This window comes from Manacus candei, unplaced genomic scaffold, assembly GCF_025592945.1.
Source record: "Manacus candei isolate 608988 ecotype Guabito, Panama unplaced genomic scaffold, ASM2559294v1 h1tg000084l, whole genome shotgun sequence".
Classification (NCBI taxonomy): Eukaryota; Metazoa; Chordata; class Aves; order Passeriformes; family Pipridae; genus Manacus; species Manacus candei.
This window is the reverse complement of record NW_026138132.1, coordinates 1,933,073-1,956,384: the sequence shown is the minus strand read 5'-3', so window position 1 is coordinate 1,956,384 and position 23,312 is coordinate 1,933,073. Positions and strand designations below refer to the sequence as shown.

Below are 23,312 nucleotides of genomic sequence, written 5' to 3'. Positions count from 1 at the left end.
CCTCCCCTCGTCCTGCTGGCAAATAAAACCCCAGCGACGTCTCTGGGATAAAAGTTCCAGATTAATGAAAGCTGCCTTGAGGAGCTCTTCTCATTTCCAGTTAGGTATTCCTTCCCCTCGCCCAGGCAGCTCTCCCCAGCCTCTCCCAAATTTGCTTTGACCTAGAAAAAAAGGCTTTTTTTTTTTTTGCTCCAACAGCTGCACTTTATTACATCTTCACTGGTGGTCTTTTATAGTTTATTAGCCAAAGAAACAGATAAGTTTAATCCAGACAATTATCATTAGTGGTAATATATTGTAATCAGAGGCACATGGGCTGTAAAATCTCCATTCAGTTGTCCAGGGATTGGAGTTTTCAGGCGAATATTGGGGAATTTGTTAAACCATGTTGGAAAAAAGCAGTAGTAGATTTAGAGGGGGGGGGGGGTGGGAGGAGGTGGAGGCTTGTATTGTTTAAATCCTTCTCCTTCTGGGGACGGAGGGTTATTCATAATTTGGCTTTTCGAGCCCCTTGGCTGGGAATTACTCATTTATTTTCGGGGAAGGAGCAAAGGCCCAGTGAGAATACTGCATATTTCAGCGGGTGGGTTGGGCAGGGAGCTGGGCAGGGGCGGGAGGGATCGGCTCCTCTTTGGGACATGCCTGCGTAGTTTCACACCAGATCAGCGGATTTTGGGGGCAAAGAGGGAGAAAAAGCAGCTGTTTCTTCCTTCCCCTCTCCCAGTTCTTCATTCTGGCTTGGGTGAGCAGCCAGGGCAGGGGCAGGGATTGGTGGTGTCACCTTAGTGCTTCGTGTTGTGCGTCCGTGTTTAAGGGAGGAAGCGGCTTAAAACCAGCCAGGTGGTTTGGGGATCTGCAGGATTTAGGGCCTTTCACGTTCAGAGCTGATTTTCGGGGCCGCAGGGTCTCGATTTAACAGCCTCTGTCTGAACCTCCCCAGGCAAGGGGGTGTCATGGTCACCTGGCACGGTCCCGTTCCCTTGGCTCCGAGCATGGAGAGGTTTGGCCATGGGGTTGTCGTGGTCACTCCAGCATGGCACAGCCCTCTTGGAGTGCTGTCCAGCTCCCAGGACCAGGGAGGCTTTAGCCATGGGAATGTCGTGGTCACCCTGACACAGCATCACCCCCTTGGAGTGTGCTCCTGCTCCTGAGAACGATTGGCACATGATCCTGCTCCCAAAATTGGAGGGGGTTTGGCCACAGGGATGTCGTGGTCACCCCAGCTCAGTCTCATCCCTTTTTGAGCATTCTCCTGTTTCCAGAGCTGGAGAGAGCTTAGCCATGGGAATGTCCTGGTTGCCCTGGCACAGTATCATCCCTTTAGTGGGTACATGCTCCCAAAATTGGAAAGGCTTTGGCCACGGGAATGTTGTGGTTGCCCTGGCACAGCATCACCCCCTTGGAGTGTGCTCCTGCTCCTGAGAACGATTGGCACATGGTTCTGCTCCCAAAATTGGAAGGGTTTTGGCCACGGGGATGTCGTGGTCACCCTGGCACCCCTTTGGACAATTCTCCTGCTTCGGGAACTGGAGAGGGTTTAGCCATGGGAATGTCCTGGTCACCCTGGCACAGTATCATCCCTTTGGTTGCTACACAGCCCTGCTCCCAAAATTGGAAGGGTTTTGGCCACGGGGATGTCGTGGTCACCCCAGCTCAGTCTCATCCCTTTTTGAGCATTCTCCTGTTTCCAGAGCTGGAGAGAGCTTAGCCATGGGAATGTCCTGGTTGCCCTGGCACAGTATCATCCCTTTAGTGGGTACATGCTCCCAAAATTGGAAAGGCTTTGGCCACGGGAATGTTGTGGTTGCCCTGGCACAGCATCACCCCCTTGGAGTGTGCTCCTGCTCCTGAGAACGATTGGCACATGGTTCTGCTCCCAAAATTGGAAGGGTTTTGGCCACGGGGATGTCGTGGTCACCCTGGCACCCCTTTGGACAATTCTCCTGCTTCGGGAACTGGAGAGGGTTTAGCCATGGGAATGTCCTGGTCACCCTGGCACAGTATCATCCCTTTGGTTGCTACACAGCCCTGCTCCCAAAATTGGAAGGGTTTTGGCCACGGGGATGTCGTGGTCACCCCAGCACAGTATCATTCCTTTGGTGGGTACATGCTCCCCAAATTGGAGAGGTTTTGGCCACAGGAATGCCTTGGTCAGCTTGGCTTTGGCAGGGGTGACCCAGAGGGTGCTGCCACCCGGGTGCCACCACCCAGGGGTGTGTGTCAGCCCCGTGAGACATCCCAGAGGTGGGATCCAGCAGCAGATCGATGTATAAATTCAACTGGAGTGTGTGGCATCCCCGGCGAGGGGATCACCCCCTTCATCCCATCACCCCACCATCCCATAAACCCCATAAACTGCCTTTCCTGCCCGAAGCCGATCACGGGCCACGAGCAGCTCCAGGGGTGCCGGGACCGGAAGCAGGAAAAGCCGCTTTCATGTCCTTAACGAGCCCCTAATGAGGATTTGGAGGGCAGAGCAGCCACATGGCCCCTGCGCCGCCTAATCCCCCTCTGTGCCGCTCCCCTGGCCCGGCCCCCTCCGGCCTGTGCCTTCTCCCTCCCCTCGGAAGGGCTGGTTTTAATTTCCCCCTTCCTGGTGGGTGGACGGGACGTGTGGGCACTGGCTGAGGAATGGCAGGAATCCCCTGAGCCGTCCCGGTGCCTCTCCCAGCTTCCCATCACTTTCTTTGGCGTCTGATGCTCCCCAACTCTGTTGTTCCTTTTTTTCCCCCCTGTCCAGCACCAGCCTCTTTCCTTTTGCTTTCATTATCCAAGCCATCATCCCTAAAGTAATGCCATAGGGAAGAGCCACCTGTGTGCCAGCCTCGTCCATCTCCCAGGCTGCCAACAGGAGCGTTTGAGACACTTGAAAATGGGGAAAAATAAAGGTTTCACCGTTATTTTTTTTCCCTGTGCCAAAGCCCTGGCACCTCTTTCCCATTGCTGGCTCCAAAAATGGGGGCTGGAGGGAGCCGTGGGGCGAGGATTTGGGATGGAGAGGGCGAGGAGAAGAGCTGCAGGCAGGGAGGTGACGGGACGTTCCCGCTCCTCCAGTGTCCCCACCATCCCCATCCCGGCCTTCCCAGCAGAGAGGTGGGAAGAAGTTTTCAATTTGCAAGCCCCAGGCTTGTCAGCTGGGCTGACAAACAAACGGATCCAGCGGTGCCAGGAATCCTGGGGGGCACTTTTATCTCCCGTGGCAGCGTCTCTCCAGCCCCATCCTTTAATTACGGGCAGCCAAAGGGAGGCCAGCATGGAGACGAGGTGGCAGCGTGATTTATAATTCAGAGGACGGGGTGATTTAGATGTTTTCCCAAGGATAACCTGTCATCCCCAGAGGAGTTCGCCGGCAGGTTCCCCCTCTCCCCCCCGTGGCAGCAGGGAGATAGTAATTTGTATTTTCTTTTCGTTATCCCTGCGTATCTCCCCTCACCTGCTCCTCTTAAGCCGCCTGGGCTGTAATCCCCTCTCAGCAGCCTTCCCTAAAAAGTGACAGGGAACAACAGCAGCTTATTCCACAAGCTGCTTTCGTGGCTGGGGCTCTAATACCCCCGTGCTGCTGTTTTACCTTCACTTCACCACCTATCCCTCCAAATTTTACTCGAGTCGGCTTGGATTTTTCTTTGTTTTGTGGTAAAACAAATTAAAAGTCGAGTAGCAGAGGGGATTTGGGGCTGCTTGTGGCCGTCAGACCCCCTCATTCCATATGGAATGAGCATAGGGAGGAGGACAGTGCTGGGATTATTGACAAGGTTAGATATTAGGAATTTTTTTTTTCATGGAAAGGGTTGTTGGAACAGGCTGCCCAGGGCAGGGGTGGAGTCACCATCCCTGGAAGTGTTCAAAAAACGTGGATATGGCACTAGGGGACACGGTTTGGTGGTGAATATGGTGGTGGTGCTGAGCTGGTGGTTGGACTGGATCTTAAAGGTCTTTTCCAACCTTAATGATTCCTTGATTCTGTGATAAATTCTCGCATCTGCTCCAGGAGTTTCCCCTGTGGATCTCACAGTGATAGGGATTGTCGCCCTTGCTCCGTGTGGTGGGGAGTAAAACAACCAGGATTTGATTGTGAGGCTTCCCTGTGCCTTTCCCCAGCTCCCTAAAATCCTGGGATTAGTTGTTCAGGCTCCATTTCCAGGGGGGCTGGTGCTGTTTGGGGGTTTCTCCCCTCCCGTGGCACCGAGGTTGGTCCTTGGCCCTCGTCTGCCACCAGGAGGGTTCACACTCCTCAGCCAGAGGCTTTGGAAAACATCTTTGATCCCCGGGGGGTTGTTCTTGGAGGGCTTGGATGTGCCTGTGGATGGCAGGAGGTCTGCAGGAGCCTTTGTGCCAGGCTTTGCACCAGCAGCATTTGGAAATAACATGCATGGGATGGTTGGGAAGGCACTGGGCCGACATGTGAAGTGATGAAGCCGCAGGAATAACTTGGCACTGGCACGAGCCCCTATCTCCCTGTCACCCTGGGATCGTATTTCTGTCCACACAGGGAGAAAAAACCTGGGCAGGACGTCAGCACGGGCAAGAAACCTGCTGTCTGTGAATCCCAGGGGATTTCAGAGCTGCTGGAATTTAGGTGGAGTCGTTCCTTCAGGAGCTGGAGGCAGCTTTGCCTCAATCCACAGCAGTCCAAGGAAAGGAGCATCTTGCCCTGCTTGAGCTGAGCTAATCCTGCATGAAAATTAAACCAAGTGGCCTGGCTGGCACAGGGAGAGCTTGGTGGGCATGGGAAGAGCTTGGCTGGCACAGAGACAGCTTGGTGGGCATGGGAGAAGCTTATCTGGCACAGGGAGAGCTTGGTGGGCATGGGAAGAGCTTGGCTGGCACAAGGACAGCTTGGTGGCACCTTGGTGGTGTCCAGAGGAGCCACAACTGACCCAGTCCTTCCTGCTGGCACTGGAGGTGAAGGATCACCACGCTGACACAATGGGGAGTGGGTTTAAACTAGGAAAGGGGAGATTTAAATTAGGTATTAGGAGGAAATCCTTCCCTGTGAGGGCGGCGAGGAGCTGGGATGGAATTCCCAGAGAACCTATGGCTGTCCCATCCCTGGAAGTGCCCAAGGTCAGGTTGGAAAAACCTGGTCTAGTGGAAGGTGTCCCTGCCCGTGGCAGGGGGTGGAACAAGATGATTTCAAGTCCCTTCCAGCCCCCAAACCATTCCATGATTCGATGATTCCCAGGAACTCAGGACTCTCCGAGCCGGGCACGGCTGCGGATCCAGGGAGCTGAGCCCCCCCCCTTCCCTCTGAAATGCAGCGTATAATCTATGCATTAAAATTCCTTGTGAGACAGTAGTTGCTGTGCCTACACAGTCACAGCCTCTTCAGATGCAGCCCTGTAGATATTTTACAAAGCTCTGCCGGAGCTCGGTGTCCTCCCATCACGGGGCTGCCAAATCGCTCCCAGTTGATGCCGGGAATGAGAAAGGGGAACAAAAAAAAAAAAAAAAAAGAAAAAAAAATCAAAATCGAGCCTTTTTTCCCATCTTTAAAAGCCAGATTTGACTTCAAAGTGAATGGAAACTGCGTGGCTGATCATCCTCCTGCGTCCTCGCTCGCTGCTTCCCCGAGCCAAAGGGTTTGCTCTTCCCTGCGGGTGGAAGTGGATGGGTGTGGATTCTCCGGTGTCTCGTGGCTCTGTGAGTGCAGGAGCACCGTGGATGTGCCAGGGAAAGGCTGGGCCACCACCAAAAGCTGGGTTTAGGTGCCAGCAGAAGGCTCAGTGGTTTTGGGACATCTCTTGAAAGTGTTTTCCAGGAGCTGGTGGATGCGCGGGAGGTGACGGCCACATCCAGGACGTGCTGGGTGGTGACCACCTTGCTGCACAGCAGAGAAGGGGGGATTTCCCAGCCTCAGGCCATCTCCTGTGCTGTTCCCATGCCTGGATTCTCACTGTGGAGGAGCAGCTCAGCTCTCCCCCGTGGCCCTCATTCCCTGCTCCTGCCCTGCTTTAGATCCGAGGGTTTGTGTCCTTCCCAAACTTCCCCCATCAGGGATAGAACATAAAATAAAGCCAAGAGAGCCCCTGACCTGGTGGGATCCATCCTTTCCATTGTTAATAATTAGGAGAAATCCCTGCAGAAGCTGCGACCTCATGTCTGTGCTGTTGGCAAAAAACATCCACACTGAGGAAACATGGTTTAAAAACAGCCCTGGAAGTGCTCCAGGCCAGGTTGGATTGGGCTTGGAGCCTCCTGGTCCAGTGGAGCATGTCCCTGCCAGTGGGATTGGAACTAGATGGTCCTTAAGGACCATCCAAACCCAAACCATTCCATGATTCTATGAAACCAAACCATCTTTTTATGAGACCTCTCAACCTGACCACCCCTTCCCATCCTCCACACCCTCCTTCCCTCCCATCCCTGTTCCTCTAACCCCTCTCCCGGCGTATTTTTGGACTTTATGAAGAGGTAGGAGATATTTTAGCAGGCCAGGAGCTGGTGAGGCCATGCCTGGAGCCCGGTGCATCCAGGACATGTCACCCATTTAAATATAATGGGGCCGTGTGGGACGGTGCCCATAAAAAGCAATGTCAGGGCAGAGCATCTGATCCGCCCTGGGCAGCTGGAGAAGCTCCCTGATGACTTTTCCAGGTTGTTCCTCGTGCCACAGCCCCAGTCTGTCGCAATAGCATCGGTCAGAGGGAGAATATCACGGGATAAATATATATTTGTATATATTTGCTCTGTGCCAAGCATGAGAGCCTTGTGGGGGGGACGTGCGGGGACCGGGCGGGATTGGAGGATCACGTCCCTCTCCAGCACCTCAGCGAGGGATGCTCCACACAAATGCAAATATTCCCACTTCTCCCTCGCTCCTGGCGTTTGCCCTTTGCTCAGGGATAAAAGTTTTTCCCTGGGCACCCCCCAGTCCAGCACATCAGCACCCTCCGGAGCGAGCGCGGCGGCGGAAAATGGGATTTTAATAGGGGATGGAACGGCTGGGAACACCCGTGGTTTCAGCTGAACCCTGGATTTAGGTCACATCTAAAGCAAATTACACTCATAAAGTGATATTTGTGTCTTTTCTTCTTGCTAATGTGCCCCCCAGTCACTTTATATTTATATATATATATATTTTTATTTTTTTTTTAACATTTAAAGAGGTGGAAAAGCTGTTTGTTCCCTCTTGGAGGTAAAACCCATCACCAGGCTGTTCAGATATATTTTCCACCACCCATTCCTGGCTTTGACTCCCCCAAACCACCCTGTAAATTATGAATATTAAATTAATATCCCCGGAGGGAGCATCACCCGTTTGATACAAACCCACAGCCCAGCCCTGCTTCCCACTGGTATAATTCGATTTACTGGAATTTGGGAGACAAGAGCAAAGCTCCAGTTCCTGCTTTTCCCTTTTCTGTCACGTTCAAAACTATTCTCTCTCGTCTCCCCCGTCAGATGTTCGTTGTTGCCTCAATTTGTAACACATTTTAATGACACGAATCTTCCCGTGGCCTGGCTGATTGTTGGATGCTGTTAATCCTTCTGGGAGGAGGGGTCAGAGCTGGGTTTGCAACCCCAGAATTGCCCCAGAGTAGCAAACAAAAAATTTGCCCTCCCAAAAATTAAAAAAAAAAAAAATTAAGCGAAAGATTAAAAAAAAAATCCCCCCCCCAAAAAAACACAAATTAACAAAAAAAAAAGAAAAAAGAAAAAATTAACAATAAAAGAGAAGAATGACCAAAAAAAAAAAATGGCTGCACTTAATATTTCGTATTTATTTTTTCATGGACTTTTTATTCAGCTTCTCTGCCTGCTCATTCCCTTTCCAAAGGGGGATTGGGGAAAACACCACATTAATTAAGTATATTGTGTGGCCATCACAGAGCCCTGGAATGGTTCGGGTGGGAACCTGGCCCAGGGTGCCTTGGGCGCTTCATCCATCCAAAATGTGCCATCCCAAGGCCTTTCCCATCCCTTTTCCAGGTTCAGCAGCGTGTTCCCCAGCCTGAACATGGCGGTGAAGAGGCGGGAACAGACGCTCCAGGACTACAAGCGCCTGCAATCCAAGGTGGAAAAATACGAGGAGAAGGAGAGGACCGGCCCCGTCCTGGCCAAGCTGCACCAGGTACCGAGAGGCTCACCCGGCATTCCCGGGAAAACCTGGGGAAGAGCTTTTCCCTTGGCACCTGGCCACCCGTGCACAGCATATGAACAGTTTGGAAGGGTGTCTTTTACCAGTGGGGAAAAAAAATCCCCGGGTTGATAATGCGGATTTTAAAGCGAAAGAGCCGCTTTTTACCCAGATAAAAGGGAATGTTTTCCGACACAAAACGGGATCAAAGCCCCCCCCAGGAGCCGGGGTCGAGGCACAGGGGGGGCTCTCCCCCCCCGACCTCCCCGTCTGAGGGAGCAGCTGGATGGGAAAAGGGACAGATCAGAGCATTCCCCCAGCTTTATGTTTCCCACCTGTTCCGAAAATTCGTCTTGGAAAAAATCGCCGGTAATTGGTTAACGGGAAGTTGTGCCAGATTTTTTTTTTTCTTTTTCCCCCCTCTCCTCTCTCTCCCAAATTTTAGCAGAATCACGATTAGGGGTTTGGGTTTGTTTCTCTTTTTATTTATTTATTTTTTTTTTGGAATTAAATCTTCCCCGGCGTTTCTCCACCAAATCTGTGGGCTTCCGACAGCACGTGGCCTGATCCTCGGAGGAACAATTGATTCCCAGCATCAGAGAAAATGTGTTTTTCTGATGAGTTTCCCCCCCCCAAAAAAAATGAAGTTTTGTGTTAAAGAACAGCCCGAACAAAAGGCACCTCTGATTTAACAGTAAGCAGCTTATTTTGCTCAGCCTCGGTGACTAAAGCTGGGGCTGGAAAAACGGGAATGCTTTTGTCCTGGTGATTAAGCAGGTTTTAGTTATTTAATGTATTTTTTTCCCCTTAATGAACTTCTGATCTAATTCTACTCCCCCCCTCAAAAGAAAAAATAATAAAACTTCACTAAACACTGCATGAGCTTAAACACCTGTGGGAGGGAGCCTTCAGCAATCCCAAACCCGGGGTATCCAAGAGGCCCAGATTTGATGGGAAATGGCCTCGTCTCATCCAGGTGTTTAATTACTGAGCTGCAGGTTTAATCAGGTATTTACTCCCAGTTCTCTGCTCTCCGTGAGCTCCATCCCTGGAGTTCCAGTGTCCGTGGGGAACGATGAATTTACCTCTGGGGCTGGGGCGATTTGAGGCTCTGCCAGCCCGGAGCTCTGCCCATTCCATCCCTCTGGAATTCTGTCCCTGTCCCCGGGAGCGGGGCCGGCGCCGTGGCCGGGCTCGGATGCCCTGCACCCCCCTCCCTCTGGAATGGCACTGGGATTAAGTGGCAGACTTGAACCAGTCTAATATTTCACAGCCCACCCCCTCCTGCCCTTTTCCACACCATCCCTGAGACATTTCCCTTTCTCCCCACGCTTCTGTTGGAAGGAGCCAGTGGGACACGCTGAGCTGAAGGTCACGGGCAAAAGGGGTGGTGGGGGCAGGATCCTGGGGAGATGGTCCTGGGAATTGCAGGGAGAGGGGACATGGACATGGCCAGGGATGTTCTCCGGCCTGACTGAGCTTTAGGGATAGTTTTTGTCCATGTTTTTCCAAAGGAGGGAAGACCAGCTGGCTCAGAGCCTCTCTGGGTGTCCCGTGGCTCTGCAGGGTCAGAGCTTGGTTCCCACTAGGCTCCAGTGGATGGTCACTTGATCCCACCAGGCTCCATTAACTGGTCACTTGATCCCACCAGGCTCCACTGGATGGTCACCTGAGTCCCACCAGGTTCTATTATTCCATTAACTGGTCACTTGATCCCACCAGACTCCATTGGATGGTCACTTGGGTCTCACCAGGCTCTGTTGGATTGTCCCACGGTTCCCAGCAGGTCCCAGTAGCTGATCACCAGGTTCCATTGGACGATCCCATGGGTCCCACCAGGCTCAGGTCAAAGCAGAGCATTCCTCTGTCCCGGGGTGGCCTCTTTGAAGGCATTCCCAAAGGGAGAGAGTATTCCCAGGTGTCTGACTCACAGCCTCTCCTCTCCCCTACCAGGCCCGGGAGGAGCTGCGCCCGGTGAAGGAGGACTTTGAAGCCAAAAACAAGCAGCTCCTGGAGGAAATGCCCAAATTTTACAGCAGCCGCATCGATTACTTCAAACCCAGCTTTGAGTCTCTGGTCCGGGCACAGGTGAGAGGCTGTTCCTGCCTGCTGGGCACTGCCAGGGGGGAATCCTTTGGTGGGAATCCTCCTGCAGAGCGCCTGGGTGGGGATTCCACTGGGAGCAAGGTGCTTTCTCGCAGCCGTGCCTCCAGGAATTCCATCACCCCGGTGGGAGGGCACGGGGAGCAGTGGGATGGCTGGTGGGAGTTCAGATGGACCTTGGCCCGGCACAGGTGGTGCAGTGCTGGATAGAAAGGACAGCTGAGGGGAATTTTATACGGATCTGGGACACTCCTGGTACAGGGATCATGTCCTGTCCTGCAGTTCCAGCCCTGGCTATACATAATCCGCTGGGATTTGATGGCTCTATCCACCTGGGCATGTCATCCCCTTGGATTTGTAGTCCTGAGCTCTGGGTTGGATCTTGTTGGAGGTGTTGAGATGCTCAGGGCTCATCTTAAGGGTCTCTTGTGGCTTCTGGTGAGCAGAGAGGAGGCTCCTGGGACGTCTCCACACCGAGGATTTGCAGGAAAGGAGTGGCCTAAATAACCCACAGCTTTCACTTCCATCCTCCAGCCTCCTTTGGGGACTTGCTGCTGCTCCTCCTCCTCCTCCTTCTCCCTTTGCCCTTTTCCTCAGGCTGGAGAGGGACAGGCTTGGGATCTAATCAACCTTTGAACCTCCAGCACCTCATGCCCTGGGTCACAGGGTGGGGGGGAGGACAAAACCTCGCTCTGCTCCCTCCGTGGGCGTTTCCCCATGGTATTTTTGGGAGGGGAGCTGCTGCAGGGACACAGGTGCCGGGCAGGGGGGGCTGCAGGGAGGTGCTGGGAGCACGTGTTCCATCTCACCTCCGACTCTGGGGGGGCCTCTGCGCGGAGCTGCCAGCGAGTTGTCTGCAGGCTGATTCACCTACCAGATGGTGCCGATGCTCCCTGCGCCGCAGGGTGGGAGCTGGGGATGCTGTTCCTGCTGTTCCCTCAGCGATGGGCCCCGGGGCTCCCTGTTCCAGCCTGGCACAGCCGGAATAACCACAATTCCCAGAGCCACCGCGGGGTCTCGCTGGCCCTTTCCCCCTGCAGACCCTCTCCGGGTCACACGGATGGGACCTGGAAACCTGAAGGTTCTCTGCCATCTCCGGATGTTTGCCATCCATGAGTTTCCTCAGAGAGCAGCTTTGCCCCTCTGGCTTTGACCACGATGTCCCTCACTCCGTTTGCATCCCGATTCCCAGGGAGTTTGGGGCGAGGGCACGTTGGGATGGATGTGCTCGGAGCAGCCAGGGATGCAAGCAGGGAGCGGCAGGATGTCCTTGCTGGGGCTGTTTGTAAGACTCTCCATTCATATCCCTCTTCTTCCTCGGGAATCTCTCCCAGCCTGCTCCATCTTCAGGTGAGGAGTTTCTCGGGAGAGCCGAGCGAAATCCCGTTTTTAATCCCCAAAAAAAAGGCAGCGTCACAACAAAGCTGATGCATCTCCCGTAGGCTGGACTAGAGCTGGTCCCAGATGGATGCAGCTCCCATCCCTCCCTCCCTGCCAGCCTCCATGGGAGCTGCATCCCTCTCCCCCAGCACTGGCTGCACCCTTCCACCCCCGGGGAGGGAATGCCGGGAGGAGAGCTCGGAATGTGTGTCCCCCTCCGCCGCTTTAGGAGCTCTGGGAAGAGTTTTCCCATCGAAGGGGCTTAAATATTAAGGAGAAGGGAAATGACTTGCCCGAGGGAATGAGTCAGTGGCGAGCCAGGAATAGCACCCAGAGCCCTGACTCACCTGGGGAGCTGCTCACCTGCGGGCAACTGCCTGGGAAGGGCATCCCGGGGGCTGCCGGGGGGCTGCCGGGGGCATCCCCATTCCCCGTGGGAATATTTCCCAGCCAGCCCCGCTCATCCCGGGTTTCTCTCCCTCCATGCCTCCTCGAGCTGATTTAGCACCTCAGGGGGAGGGCGTGTTCCTCGATGGAATTTCTATTTTCAGCCTCTTCTCTGGGTACCTTCCTAGGGGCGATGGTTGGGATGGGGCTGGAGGTGCATCCCTGAAGGAAAGGGGTGGATGGAGGGAGGCTGGGATCAGCTGCCACCCTGCTGGTGGCCATGACTTGGGGGCTGCTTGTCCCTGGGTCAAACCCACCGTCCAAAGGCAAAACTATGCAGTTTTCCCTATTTTTTTGGCCCTGGAGAAATCGGAGGGTTACAGTGAGACAAGAGTGTGACGGTGACACCGGGAAGGGCTGGGAAAGGGCCCAGCTGCCTCTCCATGCCACGGCAAAGGACCCTGCTCCAAACCAGCCCCATGGCTCTGACCCAAGGAGACCCTCCAGAGCCTCCTCCCCGGGCGGGCGAGTTCCCATGGCACAGCCTGGCCGCATTCCCGGTGTCTCCTGACGCCGGGACATGTCCCGAGCTCGCAGGGCTGTAACATTCAACTCCAAATTCTTCCCTCCACCCACGTGCCCGGGCCAAGCCAAGGGAGGCAAATGTTTCCCTGGCTTGGGGGCTTTGAAGTGGCCACACGGAGATGAAAGGGGGGGATTTTGGAGCTGGTGTGAGGCGTGAACAAACTTCCTTCCCGCTCTCGTGCTTTATTTTCCAGCTAGAAAACGTGATATTCCTTTGGTTTTTAAGGAAATGGGGGGGGAAAGATGGGGCTGGCAGGTTGGGGGGGTTGCTGTGGGATGGGAGAGCCCGGCCCTGGCAGTGACCCCGGGTTTGTTTTGGGTAGGGCTGACCCAAACACAGCCGGCCATTCCCGGCCGGGCCATTGTGAGCAGGATCTATAGAAAATCCTCGGAACACCGTGTCCCCAAACAGAATTAGTTCAAGACAGGTGGACTCGGGGCCGTTGGCTCGGGCTCAAAGGCGAGTTGGAGATGGGATTTGATGGGACGGGGACGGAGCATATGGTATCCATAGCTGGAAAAGTACTGGGTTGGCGGGAGCAGGTAGGGCAGGGGGAGCTGCCTGTGGAGCCAGAGGGTCCCCCCCCGTCACTGCCACGAGTGTGGGGTACAGCCCCTCCCTGGGACCCCCCATGGAGGCAGGGGTGGTTTTTACTTGTATTCCAATGGGAGCAAAGCACGGGGGGATCGGTGCCAGTGGGACTCGGTGCAGCTCAGGAGACTCAGCTGGTCATGGTCCTGCTGGTTTGGCACAGGGGCCTACTGGGGGAGAGGAGCATCCCCGAGGACACCCTCCAGGCCCTGGGGACACAGCGTGTCCCACGGGAAGGGCTCACCCACGGGAAAGGCTCGGTGGCTGCGGGATGTGGGCGGTGGGGGGGAGCAGCACCAAAGAGTTTGGACTGAGGGCAATCCTGGGGGACAATCCTGGGAGCAACTGTGGGGGAAATTCTAGGGGGGCCAGCCCTGGGGGAGAATCCTGGGAGCAATTGTGGGGGAAATTCTGGAGGTGCCAGCCCTGGGGGATGATCCTGGGAGCAATTGTGGGGAAAATTCGGGGGGGGCCAGCCCTGGGGGACAATCCTGGGGGTTAATCTTGGGGTGCAGTTCTGAGGAGGATCCCAGGGGCAATCCCAGGGGAAATCCTGGAGGCAATCCCAGGGCCAGTCCTGGTGGGGGGACAATCCTGGGGGTCAATCCTGGGGAGCAGCATCTGCCGCCCCGGCGAGATCCATTCCAAAGTGCCGGCGCCTTTTCCGTGCCGGAATTGGCAGTGCCACTGGGCCATATGTGACTGAAGGGAGCCCAGCTGACTCCAGGCTGGGGACAAGGGACACGGGGGGCTGCTCCAGAGCTCTGGCACCCGCTTGGCACCCCTCCAGCCCGGATCCGTGCTCACCCAGGGCGCTGCCGAGGGATCTGGGTGGTGACGGGTTGTTTTTGGCATCTCTTGCTCGTGAGGGGCTTTTTGGGGTCGTCTGACTGCGGGGCTGTGGTTTGGAGGGGGGTGTGCAGGGATTTTGGGGGGTTCCTGCCAGCTCAGCCCTGCGCAGTGCTCGTTAGTCACTGTGTTAACGAGCTGTGACTCACCCGGATCCCGCTGTGTGGGGAGACCCCGGAGCAGCGCCCAGACCCCCGGCACGGACCCACCCAGGGAGGGGGGTGCAGGCAGCCAGCCCCAGCCTGTGGGGCCCCAACATCCCCCCCTCGGGCCTGCCCAAAAGAAGCACCGTTTCGAGCAGGATTAGGGGAGCCGGTCTCCATGGAGACCGTGTGTGTGTCTCCGCACTGGTGCTGCTGGAGATGCTGGGGCTGCGCTTGTGCCCCTCTGGGAAACGGGGGCAACGCTCCCCGTCCCTCCCTGACGGCGCTGGGGGGATGCCCGGGACAGGATCCCACATCTCCTGCAGTGCCAGGGGTCCTGTGGCGCCCGGGGGTCCCACAGTAGCAGGAGTCCTGCAGTGCCGGGGGGTCCCACAGGCAGGACTGGGGGTCCTGCAGTGCCACGGTTCCCGTGGCACCCGTAGGTTCTGCAGCACAGGGGGTCCCCAAGGCAGGATCGGGGGTCCCGCGGTGCTGGGGGGGGGTGTCCCGTGGCGCCCAGGGGTCCTGTAGCTGGGGCTGATGCTCCTGCAGTGCCAAGGGTCCCACGACACCCGGGGGGGATCCCACAGGCAGGGCTGGCGTCCCGCAGCTCTGGGGTTCCCGCAGGCAGCCCCGGGGGGGGGTCCCGCAGCCCCGGGGGGGTCCCGCAGGCAGGGCTGTGTGCCCCCCTCCCCTCCTCGGAGCCCCTCTCCCAGGCAGCTCAACCCGCTGCCATCTGCCTGCGCTTGACCCCCCGGCTCCCGCTCCGGGGAAGCGCTGCTCGCTGCCGGGAGATAATTGGCGGTGCTAATTAGCACGTTATTAAAACACCCCTCCTCCTCCTCCTCCTCCCGGTGCTCCACGGCGGGGCACGGCGCTGCCGGGCGTGACACCCACCGTGCCCACCGTGCCCACCCTAAGCCCCACGAGCATCCCGGCGGCGCGGGTGGATGGATGGATGGATGGATGGATGGATGGATGGATGGATGGATGGATGGATGGGCGCCCGGTGTGACACCGGGGGGGACAATCGAGGGGACGCAAAAAGGGAGGGTGGCGGGTGCCCGGGTGGCAGCCCCGCACGCGCCGCTCCCAGATGGGAAGCGAGCGGGGAGAAGGGCAGCGTGTTATTAAAACGTGTTGAGTTTGTAATAATCCAAGGGGGTGGCATCGCCACATGGGAGGGAGCTATTTTAGACACAAACGCTCCGGAGAGGGGCTGCCGAGGGCACCCGCGGGAGGGAGGGGGGGGGGTGTGACGGGGGAGAAGGAGACCCCCCGCAGCCCTCCCCCTTCCCCTCCCCAATCCCGCTTTTCCAACAGGTTGTGTATTACACGGAGATGCACAAGATTTTTGGGGACCTGACGGCGCAGATCGACCGGCCCGGGCTGAGCGATGAGCAGCGGGAGAGGGAGAACGACGCCAAGCTGAGCGAGCTCCGGGCGCTCTCCATCGTGGCTGATGACTGAGGGGAGGAGGGGGATGGCCCCCCTCGACCCCAGCTCCCAGCCCAGGGGTGGATTTGGGGCGCTGGAACTGCTCCCTTTGCCGCATGGATCCCTCCTGCCCCGACGAGGGGCGGGGGGCACAGCGGGGGCCACCCCCTGCCAGCGTCTGGAGATTGGTTTTTGCCTCCCCCACAGACGGGTTTTGCCTTAAATTGGGGGGTGTGGTGGAGCAGGGAAGGGAGGTGTCCCATGTGGATGAAGGTGGGAATGGGATGGGGGCTGCTGGCCTTTTCCAGGCACTCCCACAGTCCAGACCCACTCCAGGAGGATGAGACACCCCACCCTCATGCCCCTTCATTTTGTGCCTTAGGAGCTCAGCGGGCCCCCCAGGGGAGGGTAAAAATCGCTAAAATCCCTTTTTTTTTTTTTTTTGAGGGAAAGGGTGATGATTCCCGTGCCGAGCATCCCTGCCGCTTTGCATGGGAGTGGCACAAAATGCCTCTGCCCCACAGCCGGGGGGGAAGGTACAAGGGGTGCCCAGGGAGGGGGAGCCCAGAGAGATCCATAAAGGAGGATTTTTTTCCCCAGCTAGGAGAAAATCCAAGGAAAACTGGGGGGGGGGGGGGATGCTGCAGCCCCTCCTCGGTGTCCGGGGGAGGGCACGGGGGCTCCGCCGCTCTTCTCCAATAAAGTTTTTGGGAGCGCAGCGCCGGTCGCTGTCGGTGCCCATCGCCGTGGCCTCGGGGCCACCGCCGGGCCGCTGCCGCCCTCTGCTGTCACCCGCTCGCCACTGCCGGGGGGTGGCACACACGGGGGGACTCGGGGATGGCACCCAGGGAAGGCTGGAAGGGGTGGGAAGGGGAAAAAAGGGGGATTGAACATCCCGCCCCGAGGAGGTGAGGAGAGGAAGCGGCGTCAGCAGAGCACGAGGAGCGCAGTTCTTCCAGTAAAACACGGGGAATTTGGGCCTAAGCTGGCGCTTTCCGGGCACTGCAGGGAGCCTGGGATGGGACAGAGGGGCTGCAAGCACGCTGTGATGGAGGTAACAGGGGTCCCTTCTCTGCCTGGGGGTGGCACGAGGCTTCCCAGCCTCCAGGTGAGGGCACACAGCTCCAGACATCGGGAAAACCACCCCCTCTTCCCGCCAGTGCCCGGATTTGGCAAACCAGACCCTGCACAAGACAGGGTGTCCTGGGAAACCAGCAGAGAACAGGGAGTTGGACCCCCACCCCTAAACCCAAAACTTGCCATCCCCAGCTGGAGTGAAGGGAATGGGACAGAGCCCTGGCAGGCCATGGGAGTGCCCCACTGGGGCTGTTTGGAGGGACAGAGCGAGGCCCCCCGAGAGCATCCTGTGCCACAGCTCCTCCCCAGCTCCCAGCACGGAGAACTTCATCCCTCCCTCTGCCCTCGGCTGTTCCTTCCCAACTGCATCACATGCCGGGCCAGGTTTAAACAAAATAAACCCCGTTGCCACGGTTACCCAGAGCAGGGATGCTAAATATATAGAATATATATATTTATATGTATTTAACTGCCACGCAGGAGCAGGGGCACGTTCTCCCCTGGGATCTGAGCAAGGGGCACGTTCTCCTGGCGGGATCTTGAGCCCTGCAGACCTTGGGATGGCTCCCAAGCAGGCAAAAAGTCCATGGCAGCCTCTCCGTGGCCTGGAAGTGTTGATTCCTCACTGGATTCAACTCCACCTGGTGGCTTGGTTTGTGTCACTCTGTCACCCTGGGCAGGGCAGCCAGACCTGCCCGTCCACCTCATCCCCACCTCATCCCACTTCATCCAGAGCATCCACCTTCGGCAAATCCCAGCTCCTGCCCTCAGGGAGAGGGATGTCACCCACGGAAACTTAACCCCAGCATTCCCAGGGATTCTCTCTGCGTAGTCTCCGCACTGGCTGGGGAGGAGAATTCCATCTTTTATAGTAAAAAGTGGATAATTACCGGGTTTTTGCACCACCCACAAGATCCCGGCGTTAATAGGGAAGAGCTGGCAGGAAGGGAAAATTAACTCCATGATGTGGAACGTTCTCGGCTGAGACACTGAGGGATGCACTGCTCCAGGGTGATCCATGTGAGTGGTTGTAGGGACAGGGTCAGGATGGGAACACCCTCCTTCCTCCCCAGCAGTTGCTCCCAGTGAGCCCAGTTGTGTTCCAGCACCTCAACTGTCCCCCTTCCTCCCCGAAGCCCCCAAGCCCCCAGGGGACAAGACCCCAGGGGACAGGGAGAGGTTTAGCAGATGCCATCCCACCACCAGTCCAGCAGCACCAATCCCAAAGGTTTTTCCCCCAAAAACTGGGTGAATTAACCCTTGCCAGGACTGCCAGCACCAGCACACACCTGGGTCAACACCTTGATTTTCCTGGTCAGGTGCCTGGCAGCTTTCCTGGGCTCTGGGTGATCCCGGGGTGGGAGAGAAAGGCTCAGACCTCCCTCTTCCTCCTCCTCACCTGGGTCCTGAAAGGAGAATTGGCATCAACTGGACCAGCCTCAGCATCCTTGGGGTCAGTGGGATGCAGTGGGATTCCTCCCAGGTGAGGGGGAAGGTGTCCAGCCAGCCCAAGTGGAGGTGACAGAGGGGCAGCAGGGGAGGGGGGTGCCCAGATGCCCACCCCACCACAGATCCAGCCCGTCCCTGTCCTCTTCCCACCCCCTGAGTCCCTCGTGCCCATTGCTTCTCACCCCCGGGGGCTCAGGTGAGTGGAGGAGGGCAGTGGGAAGGGCTTTGATGCCAGGAAGGGGGGGCAACAAGGATAAGACACAGCGACCCCCCACCCAGGTGTGGGTGCTCCAAAAACCCTTCAGCAGCCTCTCATCAGGCTGTGACCCGGCCGACCCTCCCGGGGGGCAGTGCCAGGGACCCCCTGCCCCCCCCAGCACCCGGATCCATGCCCTGTCATAAGGTTGGATGAGCACTCACGTTTCCCGGGAAGGAGCGGTAGGATGAAGGAGATCGGAGCTCCGAGGATGCCCCCGGGGTGTGCGGGTGGGAGCGGTGCCGGGGGGGGCTCTGGAGAGGCTGCGGGATTCGCCGCTGGGAAGGAAGAAGCCCAAGTGACGGTAGGAAAACACCAGGAAAGGGAGGAGGGGGAAAGGGGAGGGATAACGGGATACCTGGTTGGAGACCACCTGCGTCTTCCTCTCCTGCCAGACCCGACCCGTGGACGCGATGAGGGGCTCCAGCAGCGCCAAAACAGCATCACCCTCGGCCCGACCCCCTCCTCACCCACCCCCAAAACACCCCTGCGGGCTGGGGACCACCCCGAGGGACACCCGCTCCTTCCTCCCCACCCGCGACGAGCCCGGGAGCATCATCCCCACCCCTCCCCAGCTCCGGCGCGCCCTCCCCACCGGCAGCTGGCGGGGAGCAGGGTGTTGGAGGGGGAGGTCTGGCAGGAAGGACAAGCTTTACCCCCCTCCCGAGGCAGCGAAACCCCCCCGGGAGCCTGCCCAGCCCCGGGGCTGAGCTGGGAGGAGGGTCGGGGGGGGACCCGGGGGCGGGGGCTCGGAGAGAGGGGGCTCGAAGGGGGGGCGGCAGCGGCTGGAACGGCCCGTGGGAACGGGCCCGGTCGGACAAAAGGGGCGGAAAAAGCCGTCGGAAGTGATGCGGCCGTGACGCGCCCTCGCGTGACGTCACGGCGGGTTGAGGGGGGGGAGAGTGACGTCACGCGCGACAGCACCTCACCTCTTCATCAGTGAAAAGACTTTATTGAGGAGGAGGGGGAAAGAAAAAAAAAGGGTGAAGGGGGGGGCGCCGGGGACCGGCCCCGGGCGGGCGTGACGTCGTAGGGCGGGGTGTGACGCGATAGCACAGCGCGGTCCCTCCATCCAGGGGCATCGGTGGGAGCGGGACCCGTCCCCCGTCCTACCTGCACCGGCCACCCCGGAGCGAGCGGCGGGTGAGGCGGGTGAGCAGCACCTTCACCCGGCCCCAGTGCGAGCGCCCGTCCTGCCGGCACAGGGGGGAGTCAGCGGGGGGGGACCCGCGGGACCCCCGCCCGCCGCGCCCCGACCCCCCCCGGCCGTACCTTGTCCGGTGCCGGGGCACCCGCCCCGCTCTCGGAGGGGTCCAGCAGGCTGGGGGAGCTGGCAGAGTGCCCCCACATCCTCCGGCACGGCTCGGGGGCTGCACGGGGGGGGGGGACGACACAAAGCTGTCAGGGTCTGGGGTCCTGCCGTCCCACATCCCACCCCTCTCACCCGGTGCCTGATCCCGCCATTCCCGCATCCCAGCCCTCTCACCCGGTGCCTGATCCCGCCATCCCCGCATCCCACCCCTCTCACCTGGTGCCTGGCTGTCGGAGCAGGAGCGCGGCCGGAACCCCTCACCCCTCCACGCCGCCGAATCCTGCCTCGGGGGCTCCCGGCTGGGCTGTGGGCGAGGAGAGGAGAGGCGGGGTGTGAGCTGGGACCCCCAAACCTCCCCATCCACACATCCCAGCTCCTCCCGGCCCTCACCAGAGTTCCCGGGCGGGCGCGCCGGGCATCGGCCGCCTGCTGCCGGAGGATCCTGTTGTCCTGCTGCAGCCGCGCCAGGCGCTCCAGCATCTGGCAGACGTGCTCCAGGTAGCGCAGCCCCTGCCCCTCGGGCACAGCCCGGGGGTCTCGGGGGCTGCCGGGCGGCCGAGCCCTCCCAGCCGCGGGGGCCGCCGCCCCCTCGGGCTCCTCGGGCTCCCGGGGGTCCCGCGGGGGCTCCGCCAGGTCGGCTGTGCTGGCGCTGCGCCGGCTGAGCTGTCGCGGGCATCGCTGCCTCCTGCTCCGCTGCGCTGCCTGCAGCAGCTTCCTGCTGGCAGAGCGGCTCCGGGGGGTGCAGGGGGGCTCCGGGCCCGGCTCCTCCCCGGGGGGATTCTCCGCCGCGAAGCCGTCGAGGGAGAAGCTGCTCTCGGAGCCCAGCGGGGTGCAGGGCGAGTGCTCGTTGCTGGCCATCTCCACCCCGGAGTCCTCCGACTCGGACTTGAGGAGTCTCCCGCCGGCCGGGGGGCTGCTGGGGGGCCGCGGGGGGGGTCCCCGGGTGCTCATGCCCCGCGGGGGCTGCCGCGGGCTCTCCTGCAGCCGGCGGTAGACGCTGGCAGAGGTGCGCACGATGCAGCTCTCGGCCGTCTCCCAGGGACCATCTGCGGGGAGAGGGAGGACGGGGGGGGGTCTCAGCTGGGGGGTCCCTGGATGCAGAACGGGGTGTCCACCCCTCACACACGAGCCCACCACCCTCCCAGCCCCCCCCCCCCGGGCTGCTCCACAGCAGCTCCAGCCGTGCCCAGGCCACTCTCCCTGTTGCCACAGGGGGGTTACAGCCCCACCCCTGCCCAGAGACCCCTCTCCAGAGGGTCCCCACAGCCAGGAATGTTCCTATGACTGCAGTGTGTTGTCGCTGCTTCCCAAAAACACAGCCCTGGCCTCTGCCATCCTCCTCCTAAGCCACACTGCTGAACTGCTGGGGGGGGCACACAGGACCCCCACCCCAACCTGGCTGCTCTCCCTGTGTCCCACTCTGTCCCAGTGCCAACAATCCAGGCCACAGTGTGGGATCCCAGACACCTGATGGCTCCAGGGACCACCAGCACCTCACACTTCTCCCCACAGGAAAGGAGGGGGGGACATCACCAGCCGGGATGTGCCCCCCTCCCACCACCACCCCGCAGCTCCAGGTGGGATCCCAGTGCATTAACAGGGGGGTCTCTGCATCCCTTTCCCCACTCCCTTCCCAGCCAGGCCACTGCAAAGGCCTCAGGGAGGTGGGAGCGAAGCTTTGGCACCTCCTGGGAGTCGCCCACCCCTCCAGGAAGCCCCGCTGGGATCTGACACCCCCCCAGACACACTCACAGCAGCTGAACCTCCTCTTCCAGACGGCGCGGGAGCCCCCCCACATGGCCGGGAGCCGGAGCCGAGAGCCGGGCGTGCGTCCCGGCGCTCCCTTTTATAGCCACCCCAGCTGGAGACGGGCCCTGTATCCAGAGGCACCTCATTACGGGACTGGTTCCCAACTGGTTCCTCGCTGGGTTTGGGATCGGCGATACTGGCTGGGCCGGTGGTTAAGGGCTCCCTTCCCACCCCAACCGCGGTGTTTGGGCACCGGCAGGCAGCCAGGAGCCGGGGGAATCCCACCAAATTCCAGGGAACTCACTCAGGAACTCTGGCTTGGGTTGAGTTCACCTGTCAGGGGTCCCAGTGCCCCCAAATTCCCGCAGCCACACCACCCACCGTGCACCCCTTGGGGGCTGGAGAGGCCGGGGCTGGCACTGGGACAATCCGTCCGTTCAGCGGGATTGAATCCCAGCAATCCCGTGGGGCAGCCCGTCCACCCCAGCAGGATTGAATCCCAGGAATCCCGGGGGGCAGCCCCTCCACCCCGGCTCGGTGGCTGCCAACATCCCACACGCCGCGTTCCCGCGGGCTGCCGGACCCCACGCACCAAAGGGCTGCTCCCCCCCCACCACGGGGGTGCCACCAGAGCCCCACCGGGGTGGGGGGCACAGGTAGGGACGTGGGGGGATCCCCATCCCCTCCTCCTGGGTTGGCAGCCGATCCCAGATCCCCCCAGTGCTTTCTGGCTGTTGCTGCTGGAGCAGGGGGGGTCCCAGCACAGGCAGAGTCAGGGGGGGCACATAGAGATGGACCCTGGGTTTTGGGGACCCCCCCCACTGCTCAGTGGGCTCCGGGTGCAGGAACAGGGCCGTCAGCCTAAACATGGGAAGGGAAAAACCTGAATTCCCAGCACAGCCAGCACAGTCCTTGGCCCCTCCCAGCAGGGAGGGGGATGAAAACGAGGGGTCCAGGGACCCCCTTCAGCACAGACAGCACGAACTGGGGGGTGCCAGGGACCCCCAGCTTCCCTCTGCAGCACCAACAGCACTGACAGAGGGGGTGCCAGGGACCCCCGGGTTCCCTCTGCAGCACAGACACCCCAAACCAGGGATCCCTGAGGATCCCTTCCAGCAGGAACTTCCCAGGCTGGAGACACCGGAGGCCCCCCCAGCTGCGGGGGGAGGGTCCCCCCTGGCCCCGGGGGCCACCGACTCACCGCCGTCACGGAGCGGCTCCACGCTGAAGGCTCCGCGCCGGCGCAGCATCCCCGGGAACAGGGAGAGACTGGGAACGGGGTACGGGGGAGGGAACCGAGATCCTGGAGCCGGACAGGGAGTACCGGGAACAGGGCAGAGAAAAACCGGGAATGGGGAAGCGGGTGCGGGAGCCGGGCAGAGAAGAAACAGGAACCGGGAACCGGGCAGGGAGCAGCGGGCTCGTCCTCCGCCGCCTTATGGGGCAGGGCGGGGGGGCGGCACAGCCCCGGGGCGGGGCGGGGGTGGGGGGGCCGCCCCCTGCCCGGGCAGCCCCTTTGCCCCCAGCCCCACCTGTGCTACCCCAGCAGGGCTCAAGGCGTTTATTCCTCTATTTTCTTTTATCCCCCGTGCCGTGGGCGGGAGAGGGGCAGGACCATCATCATCATCCTCCTCCCTCCCTGGGGGTCCTAGAGAGTCATGGAATGGTTTGGGTGTGAAGCGACCTTAAAGACCATCCACCATCCTGCCACGGGCAGGGACACCTTCCACTGGCCCAGGTTGCTCCAACCCGGCCTTGGACACTCCCAGGGCTGGGGCAGCCACGGCAGCTCTGGGATGTTTAATTGGGAGTTCCACGGTGAGAGCTCCATGGACGGGCCCAGGGGGCACACGAGGGGCTGTGGTGCACCCCAAACAGACCCCAGTGAGACCCCAGGCAAGAGGGGAGGGGGCTCC

General features: G+C 59.5%; 3 protein-coding genes across 3 annotated transcripts in view; 1 reads left to right on the top strand and 2 right to left on the bottom strand.

The window, feature by feature from the left end:
* The window catches only part of BIN3 (bridging integrator 3), a 39,954-nt gene extending 23,865 nt beyond the window's left edge, over positions 1-16,089 (top strand). The window contains exons 7-9 of the mRNA XM_051811934.1: positions 7,930-8,071; positions 10,031-10,165; positions 15,440-16,089. Of these exons, the coding sequence (XP_051667894.1) occupies positions 7,930-8,071; positions 10,031-10,165; positions 15,440-15,586 (424 nt within the window). The 3' untranslated portion in view covers positions 15,587-16,089. The remainder of the gene's footprint in view (positions 1-7,929; positions 8,072-10,030; positions 10,166-15,439) is intronic.
* A 243-nt stretch (positions 16,090-16,332) lies between these two features.
* LOC127482035 (uncharacterized) lies at positions 16,333-19,417 on the bottom strand. Its single transcript, XM_051811966.1, has 5 exons — positions 19,342-19,417; positions 18,694-18,800; positions 18,500-18,613; positions 17,920-18,036; positions 16,333-17,470 (listed from the first exon to the last, which is right to left on the bottom strand). Exons 1-5 carry the CDS (start codon positions 19,415-19,417, stop codon positions 17,096-17,098), a joined length of 789 nt encoding a protein of 262 aa, XP_051667926.1. The 3' UTR covers positions 16,333-17,095.
* Positions 19,238-22,789, bottom strand: CUNH8orf58 (chromosome unknown C8orf58 homolog). Its single transcript, XM_051811921.1, has 5 exons — positions 22,598-22,789; positions 20,038-20,693; positions 19,864-19,951; positions 19,608-19,705; positions 19,238-19,528 (listed from the first exon to the last, which is right to left on the bottom strand). Exons 1-5 carry the CDS (start codon positions 22,644-22,646, stop codon positions 19,445-19,447), a joined length of 975 nt encoding a protein of 324 aa, XP_051667881.1. The 5' UTR covers positions 22,647-22,789; the 3' UTR covers positions 19,238-19,444.
* Between the last annotated feature and the right edge of the window lie 523 nt (positions 22,790-23,312).

Coding starts and splice junctions, on each gene's coding strand:
- LOC127482035 (XM_051811966.1), bottom strand. CDS start 19,417: ATGCCCCTGGATGGAGGGACCGCGCTGTGCTATCGCGTCACACCCCGC. Junction 18,037..18,499: donor ACCGCTCCTTCCCGGGAAAC/GTGAGTGCTCAT, acceptor TTCTCCTTTCAG/GACCCAGGTGAGGAGGAGGA. Junction 17,471..17,919: donor AAATCAAGGTGTTGACCCAG/GTGTGTGCTGGT, acceptor CTCCCCAGCCAG/TGCGGAGACTACGCAGAGAG.
- CUNH8orf58 (XM_051811921.1), bottom strand. CDS start 22,646: ATGCTGCGCCGGCGCGGAGCCTTCAGCGTGGAGCCGCTCCGTGACGGC. Junction 20,694..22,597: donor GGAGCCGCTCCGTGACGGCG/GTGAGTCGGTGG, acceptor CTCTCCCCGCAG/ATGGTCCCTGGGAGACGGCC. Junction 19,706..19,863: donor CTCCGACAGCCAGGCACCAG/GTGAGAGGGGTG, acceptor CCCCCCGTGCAG/CCCCCGAGCCGTGCCGGAGG.